The following is a 19,117-nucleotide window of genomic DNA, read 5'->3' as shown; positions in this document are numbered from 1 at the left end:
GCAAAGAGTTAAATACCTTCATGGTAGATGGTGTTTAGAAAGAACTTTTTCTCAGTTAGACTTCTTTTGCTGCTTGCCATGCATGCAGAAAAACGATTATTGGGCAGCTTCACAGCTTTAGTGTAGGGGACTTTTTAAGATAAATAAAAATTTGAATACTTAACGAGAAGTTATCGTCAATGGTGAAAGGTTTGCAGTCACGTAGGCTCAATAGTCACAGTATAAACTTGTGTAAGCTTTCAGTGCTGCTGTAAGTTAAGTCAGCATTCAAAGCATCAGTTTTTAATGGATTGAAATGTTGTCTTTTGCAGGCTTGAAGATGCAGTGGACGCCGGAGCATGCCCAGCCTCTGAGCCAGTGGCCGGAACAGCACTTTGATATCTCCTCCACCACTCGTTCTCCAGCTCACAAAGCAGACGTGTTCAGAGGTCATCTGCAACGCACCTATCAGTATGCCTGGGCCAACGACGATATCTCTGCACTGACTGCCTCAAACCTGCTGAAAAAATATGCAGAGAAATACTCTGGAATTTTAGAAGGCCCCAATGAGCGATCTATCTTAAGCAGCTACTCAGAGGGGCCACCAGGACTGGTTAATGGACGGAAAAATGAAGGCGAGTCATGGCAATCTTCAGTGAACTCTGAAGGTGTGTACCCTATGAGCTGTGTTCCGGATGTCATAACTGCGAGTAAATCAGGAGTGACCTCTGCCCTTCCACCGACAGATGCTTCTGGCAATATTGGGAGCTCTCCTGGAGTAGCCAGCAACCTGCCAGAACCAAGCTATTCCAGCAGTACCTGCGGCAGTCACACTGTACCCAGCCTCCATTCTGGGCTCCCACCAGTTGGCGCATCTCAGGAATATGCCACAGTTTACAATGGCTCTTATCTGCATTCAAGTTACAGCAGCCAGTCAGCCCCAGCACTTCCATCACCTCATCCATCACCTTTGCACAGTTCTGGCCTTCTGCAGCCTCCTCCTCCTCCTCCTCCTCCCCCTCCCCCTTCCCTAGTCTCTGGCTATAGTGCAGGCTCCTCCAACATTTCGGGCACTGTGTATAATTACCCTTCGGCTGGCTACCCCCCACAGACGCCTGTTGGCCCTGGCTACAGTCCTGGTGCAGCCCCACCTCCCTCTGCTTATCTGCCATCAGGCATCGCTGCTCCAACTCCTCTCCCTCCAACCACTGTACCAGGCTACAGTTACCAGAGTCATGGCTTGCCACCAATTGCTCCATCACCACTTAGTAACAGTTCAGCCAATTCCCTGAAAAGAAAAGCTTTCTACATGGCAGGGCAGGGAGAAATGGACCCCAGCTATGGAAATTACAATTATGGACAACAGCGGACTGCGCAGAGCCCTATGTACAGAATGCCAGATAATAGCATTTCAAACACAAGCAGAGGAAATGGCTTTGACAGGAGTGCTGAGTCGGCATCTCTAGCATTTAAACCAACAAAACAGCTGATAGTCACTGATCAGCAAAGAAAATTCAGCAGCCAGTCAAACAGGGCCCTCACGCCCCCCTCGTACAGCGCTAGTAAAAATTCCTTGGGACCATCAAGATCAACTGAATCTTTCGGAAAATTCACCTCTCCAGTAATGAATGAACGCAGTGATGAGCACAGACAGCTCCTCCCACATCCATTACAAGGCCCAGGCATTCGTGCAGCTACCTCATCTAACCGGCCAGCTGATGAACAGTTGAAGAACACTGACTCACACCTCATAGAACTTGTAACCAATGAAATTATAAACCAGGGGCCTCCAATAGACTGGAGTGACATAGCAGGACTTGAAATGGCCAAGGCAGCTATAAAAGAGGAGGTTTTATGGCCCATACTGAGGCCTGATGTTTTTACCGGACTCAGCGCTCTACCTAGAAGCATCCTTTTTTTCGGTCCTCAAGGAACAGGCAAAACGCTATTGGGCAGGTGCATAGCTAGTCAGCTGGGTGCCACCTTCTTCAGGATCAATGGCTCAGCACTTATTTCAAAGTGGCTGGGGGAAGGGGACAAAATCATTCAGGCCTCTTTCCTTGTGGCACGCTGTCGTCAGCCCTCTGTCATTTTCATCAGTGAAGTTGATTTGCTTCTTTCGTCACAAGTGAATGAAGAGCCCAGTCCCATCAGCCGTATTAAAACAGAGCTGCTCATGCAGCTGGACACTTCAGTGACCTCTGCGGAGGATCAGGTTGTGGTAATTTGTGCCACCAGTAAACCAGAAGAAATAGATGAAGCTGGTCGCAGATACTTTATGAAACGACTTTTAATCCCATTACCTGATAGTACAGCAAGGCACCAGATGGTAATACACTTGCTTTCACAGCACAACTACTGCCTCAGTGACAAGGAGATTGCACTGATTGTGCAGCGTACTGAGAGCTTCTCTGGCTTGGATGCGGCTCGACTGTGTCAGGAAGCAATGGTAGGCCCTCTCCATGCCATGCAGGGCACAGACCTTTCAGCCATCATGCCTAATCAGTTGAGGCCAATCACTTACCAGGACTTTGATAATGCTTTTTGCAAGATCCAGCCAAGTATTTCCCAGAAAGAGCTGGACGTGTATGTTGAATGGAACAAAATGTTTGGCTGCAGCCAATGATAAGCCTGTGAATATGCAGTGATCATTGGTCACAGTAATGTGCTACATAGGGATTAGAAACCCCTTTTTCAGTAGTATTACAGTTGAAAAAGGTACTGAGGAGCCAACAGTGACCTTGGCATATGACTGAGAGTCAGGGTAAACTTGAAGGAAGAGCGCAAAAAGTCAGAGCTACTCACATGTAAGCTGTATATGGAAAAGCTTATGTTGATGCTTAGTTCTGCTCAAACGTGACGACGCTCACCAAGGTGCAGAGAAAAGTGGGTTGTTTTCAAAGGACAGGAACCCTCTGTGTTGATTCCATTCTGCTGTTCTTGAGATTCAGTTGCTGTCAAGTGCCTGAAGTGGTGCTTTATTTTTTTGTTTGCCTCACAATTCAGTAGGTGGCATGTGCTAATACAAGAGCTTTAACTTTAAACAATTTTGAACTAAATGTTTATTGAGAAATGAACGGTTGTAATAGGAGGTGGCTAGCCAGCTTTTGCCATTCTTAGGACAACAGTGTTCCTCAATCCTGTCTGTTCTGCAGTATCACCTGAGAACAGTTAAAGCAGGGTATTGATAATCTGGACCTTAATTTTAGCAGTTCAGTTCTTTTAATGTTCTGTCCGCAAATACTCAGGAAAGTGATTGTGATTTGTACCTCAAAGGAATGTGTTGAAAGCACTATGTACTGCTGAGAGTCATAGGCTGGGTTTCTCATTACTAATATTACTGTATGTTTACCTCAAAAAAATAGCGAGGAGATGACTTTGAATGTATCCAGGTTTATTCTGAAGTGGTCCGTCAGAACCTTTTACACTGTTTAGCTGTTCCAGGCTTAAACAGAAGGATGAATCCTTATTGTGAAAGTGATTGCTTTCCAACTTGGGGGTAAATTCAGCCCAAGCTCCTCTTCATCTTAGTGAACTTTAGCAACTGACAATAATGTTTGTGATCTTACAGTAGCTGCAGTACCCAGTCAGGAGGTGCACATGTTAATTGAAAGCCACTTTAATAATTAAGTATTTGGGGAAATAATTTTTCATATTTTTTATTTGGTGGTTCACTACTATCTGAAAGGCACACTTAGCTGTGAACTATGACTGTTGACCTTCAAGCCACTGCCGACTGGTTACAGTTGTAGCTTCTAGGTTGTTGAGATGGGGGTGGGGAAGGGTTCATTATATGTCAAAGTTGGAAGGTCATGGGTCACAGAGCTACATGTGGCAGGCAGTTGGCTGGCTGCTGGATAAGCAGTAGCTAAGCATGAAAATGTGTGCAAGATTTTCAGTACACTGAAGAAAAAATAACATTTTGTGTTCAGTTACAGATTAATTTAACTACCATTCCTCATAGATGTGCTGAAGTCCAAGGAGGAAGTGTGTCCTGCTTTCTGTTCTACCTCAGTTTTGTTATATTCTCTCTGAAAGCAGATTATTAGGGGGTTTTTTGGAAGTCAGATTACACTTTGGTATGCTAACCTGCAGAACAAGTTTCTGTGAGCTGCTAATTTTCCCTCAAGTGAGCTTCACGTTTCTCCCTCCTTCAGCCACACATTCTGTGGAGTGTTCTTTCTGGAACAACTATTAGCTGGCATGTGTGGCATTTTTATCACCCCTCCTGTATTGTCTTTCTTTTTATCCTTTAATGCTTTATGTGCAACTTTTTGTTTTTGACAGCTGATTGATGTTGGGTAATGTCTCTGAACAGGAGTAGCTTAGGCTGCAGCTGCCCCAAAGCTTGTGACTGCATGAGCAGAACAGTCTTGCTCGCTGCTGAATGTATTTTTTTCCAATTCTTTATTTTATACAGTTAAAGAACTGTTGCAAAGCACTGGTACTTTGTGTTGCCATTAAATAATGTAAGTTTAAAAGCATTTTTTTTAAAAATCTGCACTGAGAACGTCAAACTAGAAGATAAAGAAGTTAGGTTTTGCCCCATGTATTATTTTTGTGGAAAAAGCTCATTTTAATTAGAATCTCAGAGTATCCTTCTGACAAAAAAATTAAAACAAGCTACAGTCTAAAATCAATATTTCTCTTAAAGTTTGCCAATGCACTGTGCTGCCCCTTTTTGTTGTCTTTAGGTTAACCATTAATTTTGGTGTCTGCTTTCAAACTAGATTTTTATTTCAGTCTTGATGCATTTATTGGAAATGACGAAGTGAAACTTAATTCAATAATTCCAGCTAACCCACGAATTGGAAGACTAATAATGGGTTGTAATATTTTCTTTAGCATGGATTATTTTGGAGTGAAATGAAAGTGTAATTACAGACATCAGCACTGTGGGCAATTCCACCCTAATGTGCCACCTAAATGTGACATTGTGCATCCATGTTATATCCAAACAGGCTTTAAAATTAAAAATTTCATAGCATTTCAACCAATGCATGCCATCAGACTGCAGTTATTAAAAAGAAAGATAAAATTAGCATGGGTTTTCCACATGTATACTTAATCATTTATAGTCTCTTGTGAATGTAACGTGGAAATCAAAGTTTGTGGCTTATTGGTGGAAGATATAAATTATTTTGCCCCAAAATAAAATTTCATATTTTATCTCTTTTTAAACATATTTTAATTTTTTTTGGTTCATTATCAATTCATGAAAAGTAAAAGAACAGCAGTGTAGAATTTATTTGTTTCCAGAATTTTCTTAACAGCCCAGTATTTCTAACAGTAATTTAAATTCTGACCGTCTAAACTAATTAACAGAATGTGAAATTAGTTTGATTTGTGAAAGCTCTTTAGTCAGCACTCATGCTCTTGAAGTGTAAATAGGTTTAATGTTGTGCTGGAGGTCATTCAGCCAGAGATGCTGAAGTGTGTCAGGCAATGAAAGTCTGTATTATGTTTTTGAATCATTGTTAAATTTTACACAAACACTTTATAGCACAGAGATAGGCAGCATTTAATTACAATGGCACATTCTACCTCCTTCCCCAGTCCTAATCAGCTGTTCCTGTTACAGCACACAGTCATTGCCTGTCATTCTAAATTCTTCCCCGTTCTTAAATGTAACACTAGTAGTGTAGCACAATACACAGCATTGTTAAAGGCAGTTCAATTTAAAATGGAAGGATGGCACATCTGAGTCCTTATGATAGCTACAATGTAGGCAGTTTGGGTCAGCCATGCTGCGGGACTGAGAAAAATGAAATGATAGAACAGAATGTTCAGTATTTAAAATGGTCCTATGAAGTGTTTTGAGCACAGTCATTCCTGTTTTAACATCATAAAGCTACTATTGTGAAAGAGCTTAAAAAATGTTATTTGCAGTTTAGCCACTCAGAATTTTCTTTTATCCTACATCTGTTGTAAATTCAAACATTGTTGCATTCTTTGTAACCATTTCTACCTCATTGCTACATATTGTACATGTAGTATTTATTATTTTATGTCCTTTTTGAATGTCATGCATTTGTAAAATAAAAGACTTGTCCTTGAACTTGGAACAGTCTACCTCAGAAAGACTGTCATTACACTGAACAGTATTATCAACCTAAATGATAGGAAGCATTAGGAAAGTGTGGCCGTGTAGATAATGCACACCTACTGGTGATATTGTTGGACTGGAAAATGTTACTCACGACCAGACTATTTCTATAGGATGTTTGTTACTGTATATGCCTTTTTGTGTAGTCATAAGCGCTACAAATAATTTGTATGTCATATTTAATTCTGGCCCATCGAATGAATAACAATTAAGGATTGTAATAAAATTTAAAGAAAATACTTGATCCCCTAAATTAACTTTTTTTTAAAAGAGATAACCTCCTATAGACATAAAAGTCCTATACAGTATCATAAAATATAAATATTTTCAGCAGGTTTTAAAATATATGTATGTATTATTTTGTATCTGCTGAAACCAAATTTGTCTTTACCACACTGTGTAAAGACTTTAGCATCTTTTAGGCTGCACAATATCATTAATTAAGATTAAGGTCAATTAATACATTCACATCATTTGTGAACATTATTTGTGTAAATGAAACATTTCTGGTTTAAACTGTTTTTTCAGTTGCTGATGTGATGGGATCATTATATGGTTGAATGTATGTGCATAGGAAACTGCTTTACAATTAAATTGGAGATCTCGACTGAGTTCCTGAAATTGTTGCAATGCATTTTGTCCTCATTGGTGCAGTATCATTGTAAACCTCTGCATCTCAGTCCTAGGAAGTAGTGAGGCACTGTAGTCTGGAAATTCAGTGCCGAATCCTATTATATTATCTAGCCACATAGAATCTTTCTTTTCATAATTACTTGCTACCACAGGGAAATTATTGGAGTAAATTTTCATATAGAATAACTAGTTTAAGTAGTGACCATTAAAAGAAAATTTGTGGTTCAAGGCAGATATTTTTATGAAAAGTTTTCTCTATTGTACAATTTGTTGTATATGGCTATGCTACTAAATATGGAAACAGAAAAGAACAAGCATACCTCAAATAAAATTCTGAATATGAAAGGTTGTGGATTTCAATTTCCTTCGCACACATGCAAGGCAGAGTGATACAATGAAAATTAAGAGGAAAGTTAGTCCTTTGGAGGACTGTGAAACTATTCCCACCATATTCAAAAATAATAAAAGGTTCAAATTTTCCCGGGCCCTGCTACCATTGCTGTGTAGTGCCTGTCATCTCTCTTCACAATTATTTGTAAAGAAAAAATAGCCACTTGTTTGTGTAGTTACAGCATTATCGGATTGCTGTTGCTAGATGGTACAGTAGCTTTCTAACGCCTGCTATGACTATTGCATGTGATCCGAATCTGGCTTTTACATGGATGAGAACTGAACCAAATTCAAACCCTGAAGTGACCCATATGCTCAGTTCATTTGGGTTTAGTTGGCCTGTCCCTTTAATAAATGGTATGGCGCATGTACAGATGGACATCCTTCTGTGTGTCCAACCATTAGATTCCCACTTGTCAGGACGGGTGATGGATGAGCAGCTGCTGTTTCATGTCTGGAACCAATGCAGCAAAGGTAGATCTTAATGTTTTAGTTTGTAATTAAATGTTTTTCCGTTTTTTAACCTGGTGAAGTAGTGGGTGGTTGCAGTGTTTCAATCTAAAGGATGAGTCTATTTTCCAGGGCAGGAGGGCATTCAATCCTTGCAGATCTAGTGACAAAAATACATCAGTTTTCCCAGGATATCTAGAGTGCATTCAATACCTGGAAATCTAGTGGCAAGCATGCATCCATGTTCCCTGGTGACATTGGAATGCTGATCAGCCTGGGGGAGGGGGGACGTGTCTGCATCTGATCCCTGCCAGTGTAGAGGTGAGTATGTGTCTGTATTCCTTGGTGGTTCAGGGAGAGACTGCTATGCTGGCCAGTGGAATCAGCATTTGATTTTTTAGATTTGGCTTTACAAATACCTGAATTTTATGACCCCTTCCCAAGTCAAATCTTACAGAAATCTGAATTTATATCCCAGAATATGGTACGTAAAATATGGAATTGCACACTTCCAAGCATAATTCAATCTGAAATATGATGAGAAAACAGCACTGCTGAGAAATGAAAAAGGTCTTCTAGTCTTCAGTGGGCTATTTTTTTAAAACTCAAAATTCAATTTATAATAAAACAGATATACGTTGTTAGGTGTAGATCTGTTTGTATTAATAGGATAATAATTTTTTGGTGCGAGGACACGCATAGGCATATGACATTACTAAGACAACACAATTGTGACTAGCTTGTGCTGAGACATTTACATACATTGGGTTGCACTTCATTTTTGATAAACTTCTGAATGTTCTTTTTAGTAGCTGCTTCAGGTACATTAAAATGTAATTAATTAATGATTTGCTGATGAACATTTTTTTTTAACCTGCCCAACAGCTTGTCTCACAGTTATAAAATCCAACACTAAAAACTGTTTGCATACTCCAGTATTTATTGGTGCATTTCTAATCAGCAAACAATCTTATGCAAAGCCAAGTTAGTTATTTGCAGCATTTTTGGGGGGAAAGTCGTAATATTGGCTTCACAATGCTGAGTGTTATGTTATCATCCAAATCAGAGACATCTGTATTTCTTTTCCTGTCCTGCTGATGAGAAGCCACAGAATTTTCCTCTGCTCCCTTTCTAGATCCTCAGCACTTCCTGCTCCTTAGTCCTAGCTGAAACAGAGCTGCTATCAGCCTCAGTGGCCTGGAATTCCTGGCCTTCGGGCCATGCATACAAGCAGTATACTCAGCTGTAAGGAATTCTCGTAAAATGTATACATTCGCACACAGTATTACTTTCAGTCAAGCAGGGCCTTCATAAGAAGGTGCAATCTAAAAACGAAAGCACCTATGGGCGTCCACAGAGCTGAGATAACAGAATCTATGCTTGTGTCAGGCAAATTACATTCTGGTTATTAGTGGCTAGTTTGTAAATATCAAAGATCCACTTGTTACACTCCTTCAAGCTGTATTTGCATGCTGATGAAATGCATGTGGATGTCTGAACTGCAGGGTTATCTGCAGTGGAACAGCGCTGGGCTCAGAAATCAGACAGTCGTTCATCTGACCGACTCAAAAGTCCGTGCTGCAGACCTTTCTATTCACTTTCTTCTCAACAATTAAAATATGCAAAGTGATAATTTTACTTAAGTAGCCTTAAATGTGCGATCTATTTAAATGTGAGGAAAATTGCCCGAAGCTTGCTGCTGTGAAAAAGAATAAATTATGCAAATTACAAAAGGACTCTACCACTTGAAAGCCTAATTTTTCTGTAATAAGCATACTGTTTCATTTAATTTTTTGCCTCTTATTAAAAGTGACAGTTCCTTTGCACTGTCTGATGGCTATATCTGACACTGGGTAGAACTGACTGCAAGACTAAATGCTAAAGCATTTTGGTAGCTTTTAGATGATGGTTACATTCACAAAGTAATTATGCACTGGAGAGTAGAGAAATAAGGTTTAATTACACAGTAATCGCTTATGATGGACACAACAGAAGTGTGAACACCGCCAGACTGCAATCCATCAATGACAAACCCCTGGCCACTTTTAATTCTTCCTCATTTGCATCATAACCTCCGCACAGAGTTGCACAAATGCTGTTAAATGTTAATAGGAGCTGTCTCTCCATTCAAAATGAATGCTTAAGCTGTTTCATTTTCTCAGACCTTCATAACTAGCTTCTCTCTGAGAGCACGCATTAAGCACAGGCACTGTACATGGTCACTGTTGTGCTAATTGGGAGCACACTTAAAGTTTTATCTCTAAAGCGCTAATAATGCACACTGCTGACAAACCTCTGCATAAGTAATGTAACTGGAGAAAGCATGCTAGGAATAAAAAATGCAGTCTCGGCTGTTGTTTGGTGACTAGCTATTTGATTAAGCCCTGTAGTCATATTTAATTCAGATCCTCTGGGAACGGGGACAAAATTACATCTTCATCTCTTCAAACATTCGGCCATCTTTAACCATTCAACTGATCATTTTTATTGTTGCCTTTGGATCTGCTTGTGGTGCACTGAGACAATGATGTCCAGTGTTCCTCATTCCATAACCCTGCTGTGGCCAGCACTCAGAACTCTCTGATGTCTTGCCACTTTTTTTTCTACTTAAGGAAGAGAGGCAACCTCTTTCACTTCACACTGCAGCGTGCAGGTCTACTTCATGTGGTCATTATTAGCTGTGAGACACCAGAAGAGTCATTCCTTTCTGTCCTGTCAATTTTTAGATTTTTCCATTTTTCAGGACAGAAGTCATGACACTGTAAGTGGCCCTTACTCTATTAGACACCAGGCAATAATTCTTGCCATGACAAGAGAGGCCCCCGCCTGCCTACTTCTCTGTATTGCCTGTAGCTGTCCACTTCATAGAACAGAGACTGGCATGGTAATTGTGAGCAGTCTTGCTTAGTTTAACCATGTATTCTGAAAGGTGACAAAAAGCCCTCTTCCTATATCGAGATTGAGAATTATCAACACCTTTCAGCACATAATGGTGAGGCCTTTATCACTTCAGGGGCTGCTGATAAGGTTAAGAACACTAGACAAACCACTCATTAGTGCCACGGTTCTTTTACATTAAAGACTGCTGCAAACCAGAGCATTTCTCTCACGCTGCACTAGACAGAAAAACCACAACCACTGAAGCAGCCAATATATGAGAGCAAATTGGCGATGTGAGCCCTTCATATAGCTTGATGGAGAAGATATTCTGCAGAATATAAATCTTCGTATGATGTTTACTGGAGGTCAAATGCCTACGTGGTCAAGATAAACAGGAATTAAAATTGCTCCCAAAATATAATTACCAATAAACATAACCTCAATTAGCATGTGTTAATTATGATAACTTAGCTTTCTTTGGAATACAGTAGGAGCAACAATAATAAGTCAATACTTTTATTATTAATTTGGCAGCAACTGAATGTCCACTGCTGGTGTCATATTAGAGTGCAAGATTTACGCCAGAAATACTCGAAGAGAAACAACATAAATGTTTATTAAATAAATCCAAGTATTTTGTTATTCATTGCCTCTTATTGTGTAGTGTATTCACAGAGCTGTGGTACAGCATTTGCACTGTAATTTTCTTGATTAATCATGTAATGCTGAAAAAAATGACATACCACTGCACTGATGGTCAATAATTAGTGGAAACTCTGAAAGGATGATTTTAGAACTCCATTATATACCCCACCATTAGCAAATGCTACCATTACATCATATTAAGGGAATTTATTTTAGCAATCATGTAACTGCAGCCAAAAAATGCATCTATTATATGCCATGAAGGAAGTATAAATTATTCTGTTAATTCTGGGGCAATAAACATATTGTGGTATTTTATTAATTTTCTGCATCTAATTGTGCTGATTTTAACTGTCAGGAAAATAGTTCAGGTATTAGGGTGTTATGCAGTTCTGATGGGAACAACCATTCTATAGTTGGGTAAATCTAATGAATTTTATATGTTCTACTGTTATAAAAAATTGACAATTTAATATATAGTGAATAAAATACTGATCAACTATATTTTCAAACTTAAAACAGTTAATGTTGCATTGCTGTCTTGCAAACATTGGGATACATCAAATCACATGAAGTTGAGATCTATTCTTGAAAAGATCATACCCTCCCTTGATCTTGAATAGCCAGGGACTCAAATTATGGTCTAAAATATTTTGATATGGAAAATCATTCTATTTACATACAATATACACAAACAGTTAAATTAGCTTTATAAGCGAAATCCCATTCAAGGAAAATATTTTACAGCATAATTTTAGTCTATGGCCATTTAAGATCAAATTATCTGCCTGCCTTCTCACACCATAACCACAGCGCTACTCAAATTACCGTGTTAATGTGAGTAAAGTCTTCATGGATACAGATCAAATATTTAGCACTTCTAATCAGTTAGCGTTAATTAACTGTGAGGAAGACTTATGTGCTCCTCTGCGTTTTAGTTACAGAGAGAAGCCTTTAGGACCCCGTGAAGACTTTACTGCAGCAGTGACATTAGAGATGAGCAAAGAGTACATCTGGGTGTAAAGGTCAGCATTGGAGTGCCTGGGCTCCAAGCAAGAGCAAGGGAGGATTTGCGTGAGACTGGGAGGTCTTATAAAAGAGTTTGGGGTGTGGTCAGAAACACAAGAAAGTGCACAGCAACTGTTAGAGGCCAGTGAAAGGAGAGGCTGGAAAACAGAAACTGAAAGTGAAACCAGAAGAGGGGACTGACAATGGGAGAGAAAGGAAAGATTTATGTGACAGAGAAGGATAGCCTAAATAGCTACCATTAAGGTTTAAAAAGGAGGAACATGCATAAAACAGAAATACAGTTTGCAAATGTAAAATAAAAACAAATATAGAAGAGAAAAGGACAGAAATTAGAGAAAGGGATTCAGCTGCAAGCCTTCAATTAAGAGAAGTTATGTAGCCTCAAAGCTGTTAAAATAAAATTTCTGTGTTTTATAAAGTCCAACTCGAGATTTCCTTCAAGGGACCCACCTGCTTTTAAAAGCTTAAGATTTTAAGTTCCCAAACCAAAATATTGATCAATTCCAGAGTTTACATCTGCCAAGGAGCTGAACAATCTGCTTTTACACAAACAAAGCAACATTTATTGGCTGGTATTTTACATTAAGGAAAAATGAAACAAACTTTTAAAACGTGAATACTGAGAATAATATTCATCAGAAGTAGCCCGGTAAGCTTGTGTAGATCACAGTTTCCCACATGGTGAGTCCCTGGCCACAGGCAGGCTGTCAGAGAAACACTGAGAGGAGGCAAGGTCTATCAGTTTGTAAATTCCCTTGGGGCACTCTCATACACCTCCTGGTGGACTCTTACAGATCAACACTGGCGAAGCCTCGGCAGCAGGTCGTCTACCCTCTCAACAAGAGAATGGTAGGTGATGTGGCAAGACCAGAAAGAAGGGAAGAGATATTGCAAAAGGTTGAGATATATTTTACACAAAAAGACAGATTATGAGAAATAGCTCTCTGAGATTATGGTTGAAAATGATACTGCCTGTACCTAATTGTGATCGAAACCATATTTCAACATCTAAACAATCTAAACATACATTCACATATTTAGATATGTATATCGCCTAAAGGCATAACCCTGGAGTTTCCTCCGCTTTTGTGCCCAGCTGCACATGTAATCTGGGTGCAAACTAATTACATGGCTTAAAAGATTGCAGAATTTAGGGCGTAAGTGAGTTACGCGTGTAACTACAATACGCCCAAGTTTCCACGATCTTTTACGTCCATCCATCAAACATTCCGTCCAAACGAATCTCCGCCCACAAAGCTGACCATGCCCCCGACTCAAATGCGAGTACCCAACAATTGCGTTTGTTCAGGGTGGGGGGGTCTCAACATTGCATCCAGATTTTCAGTCGCAGCAGGAAACAAGTCATTTTTCTGGTCTTTTAATTGCAATTTTTGAGCGTTTAAGAAAAATTTATTCTCACTGAGACCTGGTCATATTATCTGTTCCTTTTAATGCATTTTTATGGCAAAGTACATGTCACATTAAAAATTGAAAAGCTTTCCCAATTGCAGGTTCTTAAACATGCTGTGCCTGATGTGCATGAATGATGGTTAAATAAGTTGAAACTTTAAATTTTAAGACTGAAAGAAGAAATAAAGTGGTGTGGGTTCAGCGTTTCCTTGGGCCCGTTGTTTAGGCTGACTTATGCCCATTTACACCCATTTTAAGTCTGGGCATATTCAAATGAGATTGGAAGGATACTTGGCTATAACTGAACATTGGCAAAATGGGCACAGCTTTTTTCTGATTTGATGCAATTCCATATTAACGGATAATAAAACATGTATTCTGCAAACTTTGAAAAACATTACACATAATGCACTCCAAGGGGATCGAATTTAATTATTGACAGATATCAGGTGGGCAGCAGACGGAGCCATCGAACAGCCTGCCCACTGTCCTTGGTGAGAGGCCCGAGCACTTTTTAATGGTCGGGTTTCATTCATATATAAGTGGTGAGCTGTGAATGTTGAACCAGTGCTGACCACACAGAGCATGTTCATGCTCCTCCCCGACCCCATAAAAATCTTTAAAAAAAACTTACTTTTGATGTTTTAGTAAGCAGCCTGAAACAATTCCTTTAAGGACCGCTGGTTAGGCCACACTTTGCCTGGTACCAATGGGCAGAGCGTCCGCTGCGCATACTCTGCTCACTAGTATTGAAAATGGCGTCAGGGTCCTACATATGTCAGAAGACCCCGATTTGCATGCCTTAATGAGGCGTGCCTGAAACAGGCAGGCGCTCTGACCGCCCATTCCAGGATCATATTGGGAGTGGGAACGGGGAGGTAAATTCAGCACCACGATTTTTGGAATGCTACCACCCCATTCTCAGAGACAGAGACAGTGAAAATCGGCCACCATGTATTTTAGTTTTCATGAGATTTAATTTGCATTATCTGTAATTCTCAGTGAATTTTATTCTCATTGATGACATGAAACAAAATTCAATGGACCCACAAACGATCTGCAGAAATTTTAATGAAACAAATTTGTTTGCGTTTTCTCACCAAACTAACAGAATTAAAGGGACAATGGGGCATAAACTTGTTTGTGCCCATTTTTGCATACGACAGAAAAGGTCTTGCCCCCAGGGAATGCTCAGAGGGTCTGCAGGATTCCCGGGGACAGGCCAAAGAATTACAGGTATGTTTCCAGAGTTGAATTTAACCTCCACTAGCCCCCACCGCCCCCCCCCCCCCCCACCTCACCACCTCATCTAGGATCCTGATGTCCTATTGAGACTATCTTGCTGTTGATTTCCACTGGCAGCCAGAAGGCACCATGCACCCAGGCAGACTTGGAGCTGAGAGGTCTGGAACTGCCCCTTGCTATACTGAGCCCCTTGCTTTACTGAGCCTAATACCATTGCTACTTTCTGGGAGGCTATGTAAATTGTCTGGAGCAAGAAATTCCAGCAACCTTGCGGCTGTATAGTGGCAGTGCACTTGGGTTGCGATGTTCTTGTCTATTACCCAGGCAAGGAGGAAGGATGCCAGATAAATTGGCCATTTTAAAACATATGAAATAAAGTACTATTCAATTGTATTTACTGAGTCGACTGGGAACATTAGGTGGAGAAAGTAGATTCTGCTTCAATTTTTCCTGTTAATGTTTCATCATTGTTTCATTTCCTTATTTTATTATAGCAACATTATTCATAACCACAATGAATCACAGATGAAAAGAATCAACCCCAATTAAGGTTAATTTTCAGCAAGAAAAATTAAAATACCAAAATAAAACATCTTGAACAAATATGTTTGCAATCTCTGAGTTCTGACTAGTTTCACAGTACAATATTTCTTTTTCTCTACCATGGTGCAGGAGTGTAAAAGTTCTGAGCATAACTGTATGATAGTCCGTTTCCACATAGCAAGAGAGAGCGATCTATTGAATCAGTTCAGATAAATGCAAGCCTTGGCAACCATTGTTTCTTTAAGTAAGCCAATGCTATATCCAATTTTTATGACTCATTGCCAAAGTATAATCAATTCCTGATTAAATAATAAAATACATTTCTCCTCTTACTGATTTGCCACCTTTGGCACTTCTCCACTATCTGAAAAAAACCTGTGAAATGATTCATTTGATGTGTTGATCTAAAAAAAATCTTTGAAACAGATAATTTATTGTATTGAATAAGTTGATCAGCACTTACATACAGAAATCTATTAATCTCAATACATGACGGATTATGTCCTAATATTGTAATTTCTAGTAGTCTAACTTTCATTAGCATTCACTAGCTTCCTCTTTTCAGTCTTCTTACACATGTTCTTAAAAAAGCTAAGTAAAAAAAATAAAGATTTTAGATATAGTCAAGTTATTTTGACCGAAGAAAAATAATTTTAACAGGCTTTTAAAAAATATTTTCCGGCTCTTTGCGCTCAGGGACTGGCCGAGCTGAAAAATGATGCAAAAATTTGAGTCACAAAGGTTGGAATTTGAATTCTATAATCCCTGGGTTTGTATTTCAGTATTAGTCCTCCAAAAATATAGCTACATTGTTTTGGGTTGGTGTACTCGCACATTGTGCCATGGAACGTTAGGATGCAAGTTCATACCTATAGTTCCCCATGTCTTGAGTTCCCAATCTGGACCAGATCATCACTGGGCGAGCACTAAGTGATGGGAAGTATTTTGCCATAGTGAGGGCTGAAGAGAGAAAATCGAAGAGCCATTATTGGAAGCCAGTTATACAGCAGCATTTGCAGACATGTGGAAATAGTTTCCTGGTGATCTTCTCAGCTGGAAAAGGCTGCAGAAATCATTTAAAGAAGATAGGTTAATAACTAAAATATGAAAGAAGAATGACATATACCTAATTAAATGAGCTGTGTAACAAACCATTAATGTGGCTGAAAGAAAGCAGTATCATTCAAAATTTTGGAGAGCATTGTATTCATTTAAAATTGCATCATGATATATGTGCTATAGAAATAGTTTAGCTACTTTAAATAAAATCAATTTGTTTTATTCCTTGTTGTGGCACAACAGCTGCAGGAAGTGGTGGGAACAGCTAAATGATTTGTTTACATTGTGGCACTGGCAGTATTTTGTGTAAAATCAGTATCACATGGGCTTCAACCTAATGATGCTGCTAAGACCACTTTAATAGCACACTTAAAAAATTGCTCAGCTAAACGCTCTTGTCCCTGATGAGACAAGATTCCAGACAAGCATCTATAGTCTATACATGAGAAAAGGCTTTACCATTACTGTGAGTGGTCATTCCTGGAACATTCAGCAATAGACACACCAGTCGTGTATAACCACACTACAAATCATTGGGTGCACCACTGAATAAAATGCCATGATTGTACAGGCAACAGCTACCAGCATCACAATCGTGTAATATTGCTCTTGATGTCTCCTCCATTTTGTTTTTGTGAAGTACTTAAAACATTTCAGAGGAACATTGAAGAACATAGTCTTAGAGCAATTTTCAAACACAAATATCTTTCATATCTCTCACATTTTTCACAGTCATATTAAAAATAATATAATGGATGTAGTCAGTGATTATATAACTAGGTGATTTATATTCATGTTGTACAAAGCACAAAGCAATTCATATATGTTATATAATGCTTTGTTTAGTGTTGAGACTAAGTGATAGATTTTTTAAAAATGTCTCATAGCAACATCTAATATAAATGATCTAAATTACATTTTCAAAGGTTTGATTTTTTTTCACATCCTTATACATTTTCGTGCTTTCAAATACTTGTCATATTAACCCCTTCTCATCGATTGTTGTTTTACATGCCCCATAGGAGGGTTAATGCCTAGCAGCTGTATCCTGCTTGCTAGGAAACACATGTGTAAATTATTAATCTCTCTTGGCAACTCCCAGTCCTTTAGGCACCTATTGCTATTACCCAACCCACACTAGTAACATTCCGGTGTAAAGCATATTCATTTTTACTGCTTGCAAAGTTGTGTTCTTGAGCAGTTCAAGATATATTTGCTGTCTATCTTTCCACTTTTACAACAATCTATGAGTGTGTGCTTCCATCAGTTCTGAAATTTTAAACATATGCATAGCTCCAGATTAAATGGTTGATTGAACAAAATGAACAGAGAAACCTTTACCCTCTTGCAATACTCTGTACAATGATATACTTCATAATGCCTCATATGTCATCCAAAAATCTCTAGCTTTTCTACCCTTTTCAGACCTTCAAGTACAGCTTCTGGAGACTAGAATGGCAGCTATTTGCAGTACCTACCAATTCATTTCACTGTTAAAAAATTCTAAAGTCCAGAGCTCCATTTAAACCCAAATGATAATGTATTTGGATATCAGTAAAGAGTCACTGTGGCATGCATAAGACTAATATTAACATCTGTTTCACTTAAACAAGAGGAAAGCTTCTCTTTGGGGTTTTAGTCATCAAGCTAAAATTATTCTTTTAATTGTCTTTATTTGAAATGAAATAATAGCTTGAAGTCTCTTGGCACTTTGCAGGAAATTCCATCATCTAGCACTTAGAAGAATGAGTGTTGAATGAAAAATTAAATTTCACAAAATATTTCCAAAGGACTTGTGTTCTTCTAATGGTATTGTATAATATAATGTCAAAATTTCTTTATCTTACTCAGAATCAGAATTTTCTTTATACAAATATTCATATGTAAAGGCAATACTTTCAGCCAGAATAAGGAATCATTTGCATAATGATGAAGTGACTTGCCAGAGTAATGGCATAGTTAGTGTTCTCAAATACATATAGACATAGCCATGTTCTAATAGTCTTATGTAACTGTATTTAATTAATTGCCAGTGCTTAACTCATTTGCAAGATTGTTCTAATATTTCCCAGTTCTTTAATGTAGTGGAAGAAATTGAGAGATTATATTAAAAACACTGAAGTAAGTACCTTCAACTAATATTACAAATAATTAACTATTAAAAAGTTTAAAATGTTGGTTCTTGAATAGTCTTTCTTTTCTGAAGATTGTTACAGCTAACAATGTATACAACATATTTTCATTTAAACAGTATTCTCTTTCAAATGATTGGGAATGACTTTCTGATTTATGTTATTTCTAAAGTGGTGAAAAGTATCAGTGTGGTCACCAAAGAGTTATTTTCTGAAGCTCTATTGGCAACAGGAGCAGGAGTCAGTCTATGACATCACTGTACTCCAAGCTGTAGGTCAATTAGAATCTGAGAACACCTTTTCAACCAATTACAATTCAGTCACTGGATCAAGTATTATTGAATTCAGAATGTTACAAAGGAAGTGTTCAGAAAAAGAACATACAGAATATTTCTATAAAGTACTTTCTAAATAAACTGCAAATGTCACGCTTGACATATTTAGCTCCTGGACACTGAAATTCTACTTTGTGACTCAGAGCTTGCCAGAGCTTTCAAGGTTTCTTGCAGCACAACATCAATGAGTGAACATTGTACATGACCCTTATTTGGAATAATAATTAAAATATTCCATAGTTTCGTCTATTAAGCTAAACAATGTTTACATACAAATTGTA

At 38.6% G+C, this 19,117-nt stretch overlaps 1 protein-coding gene across 1 annotated transcript; it reads left to right on the top strand.

The window, feature by feature from the left end:
* The first annotated feature begins 319 nt into the window (after positions 1–319).
* On the top strand, positions 320–4,407 carry fign (fidgetin). Its single transcript, XM_067986784.1, has one exon. It carries the CDS (start codon positions 320–322, stop codon positions 2,603–2,605), a length of 2,286 nt encoding a protein of 761 aa, XP_067842885.1. The 3' UTR covers positions 2,606–4,407.
* Positions 4,408–19,117: the final 14,710 nt, after the last annotated feature.

This window comes from Heptranchias perlo, chromosome 7 (assembly GCF_035084215.1).
Source record: "Heptranchias perlo isolate sHepPer1 chromosome 7, sHepPer1.hap1, whole genome shotgun sequence".
Classification (NCBI taxonomy): Eukaryota; Metazoa; Chordata; class Chondrichthyes; order Hexanchiformes; family Hexanchidae; genus Heptranchias; species Heptranchias perlo.
Note: the sequence above shows the minus strand (reverse complement) of the source record. Positions and strands in the feature narration are given on the sequence as shown.

What these genes read in the sequence shown, in the direction of transcription:
- fign (XM_067986784.1), top strand. Translation starts at nt 320, where the DNA reads ATGCAGTGGACGCCGGAGCATGCCCAGCCTCTGAGCCAGTGGCCGGAA.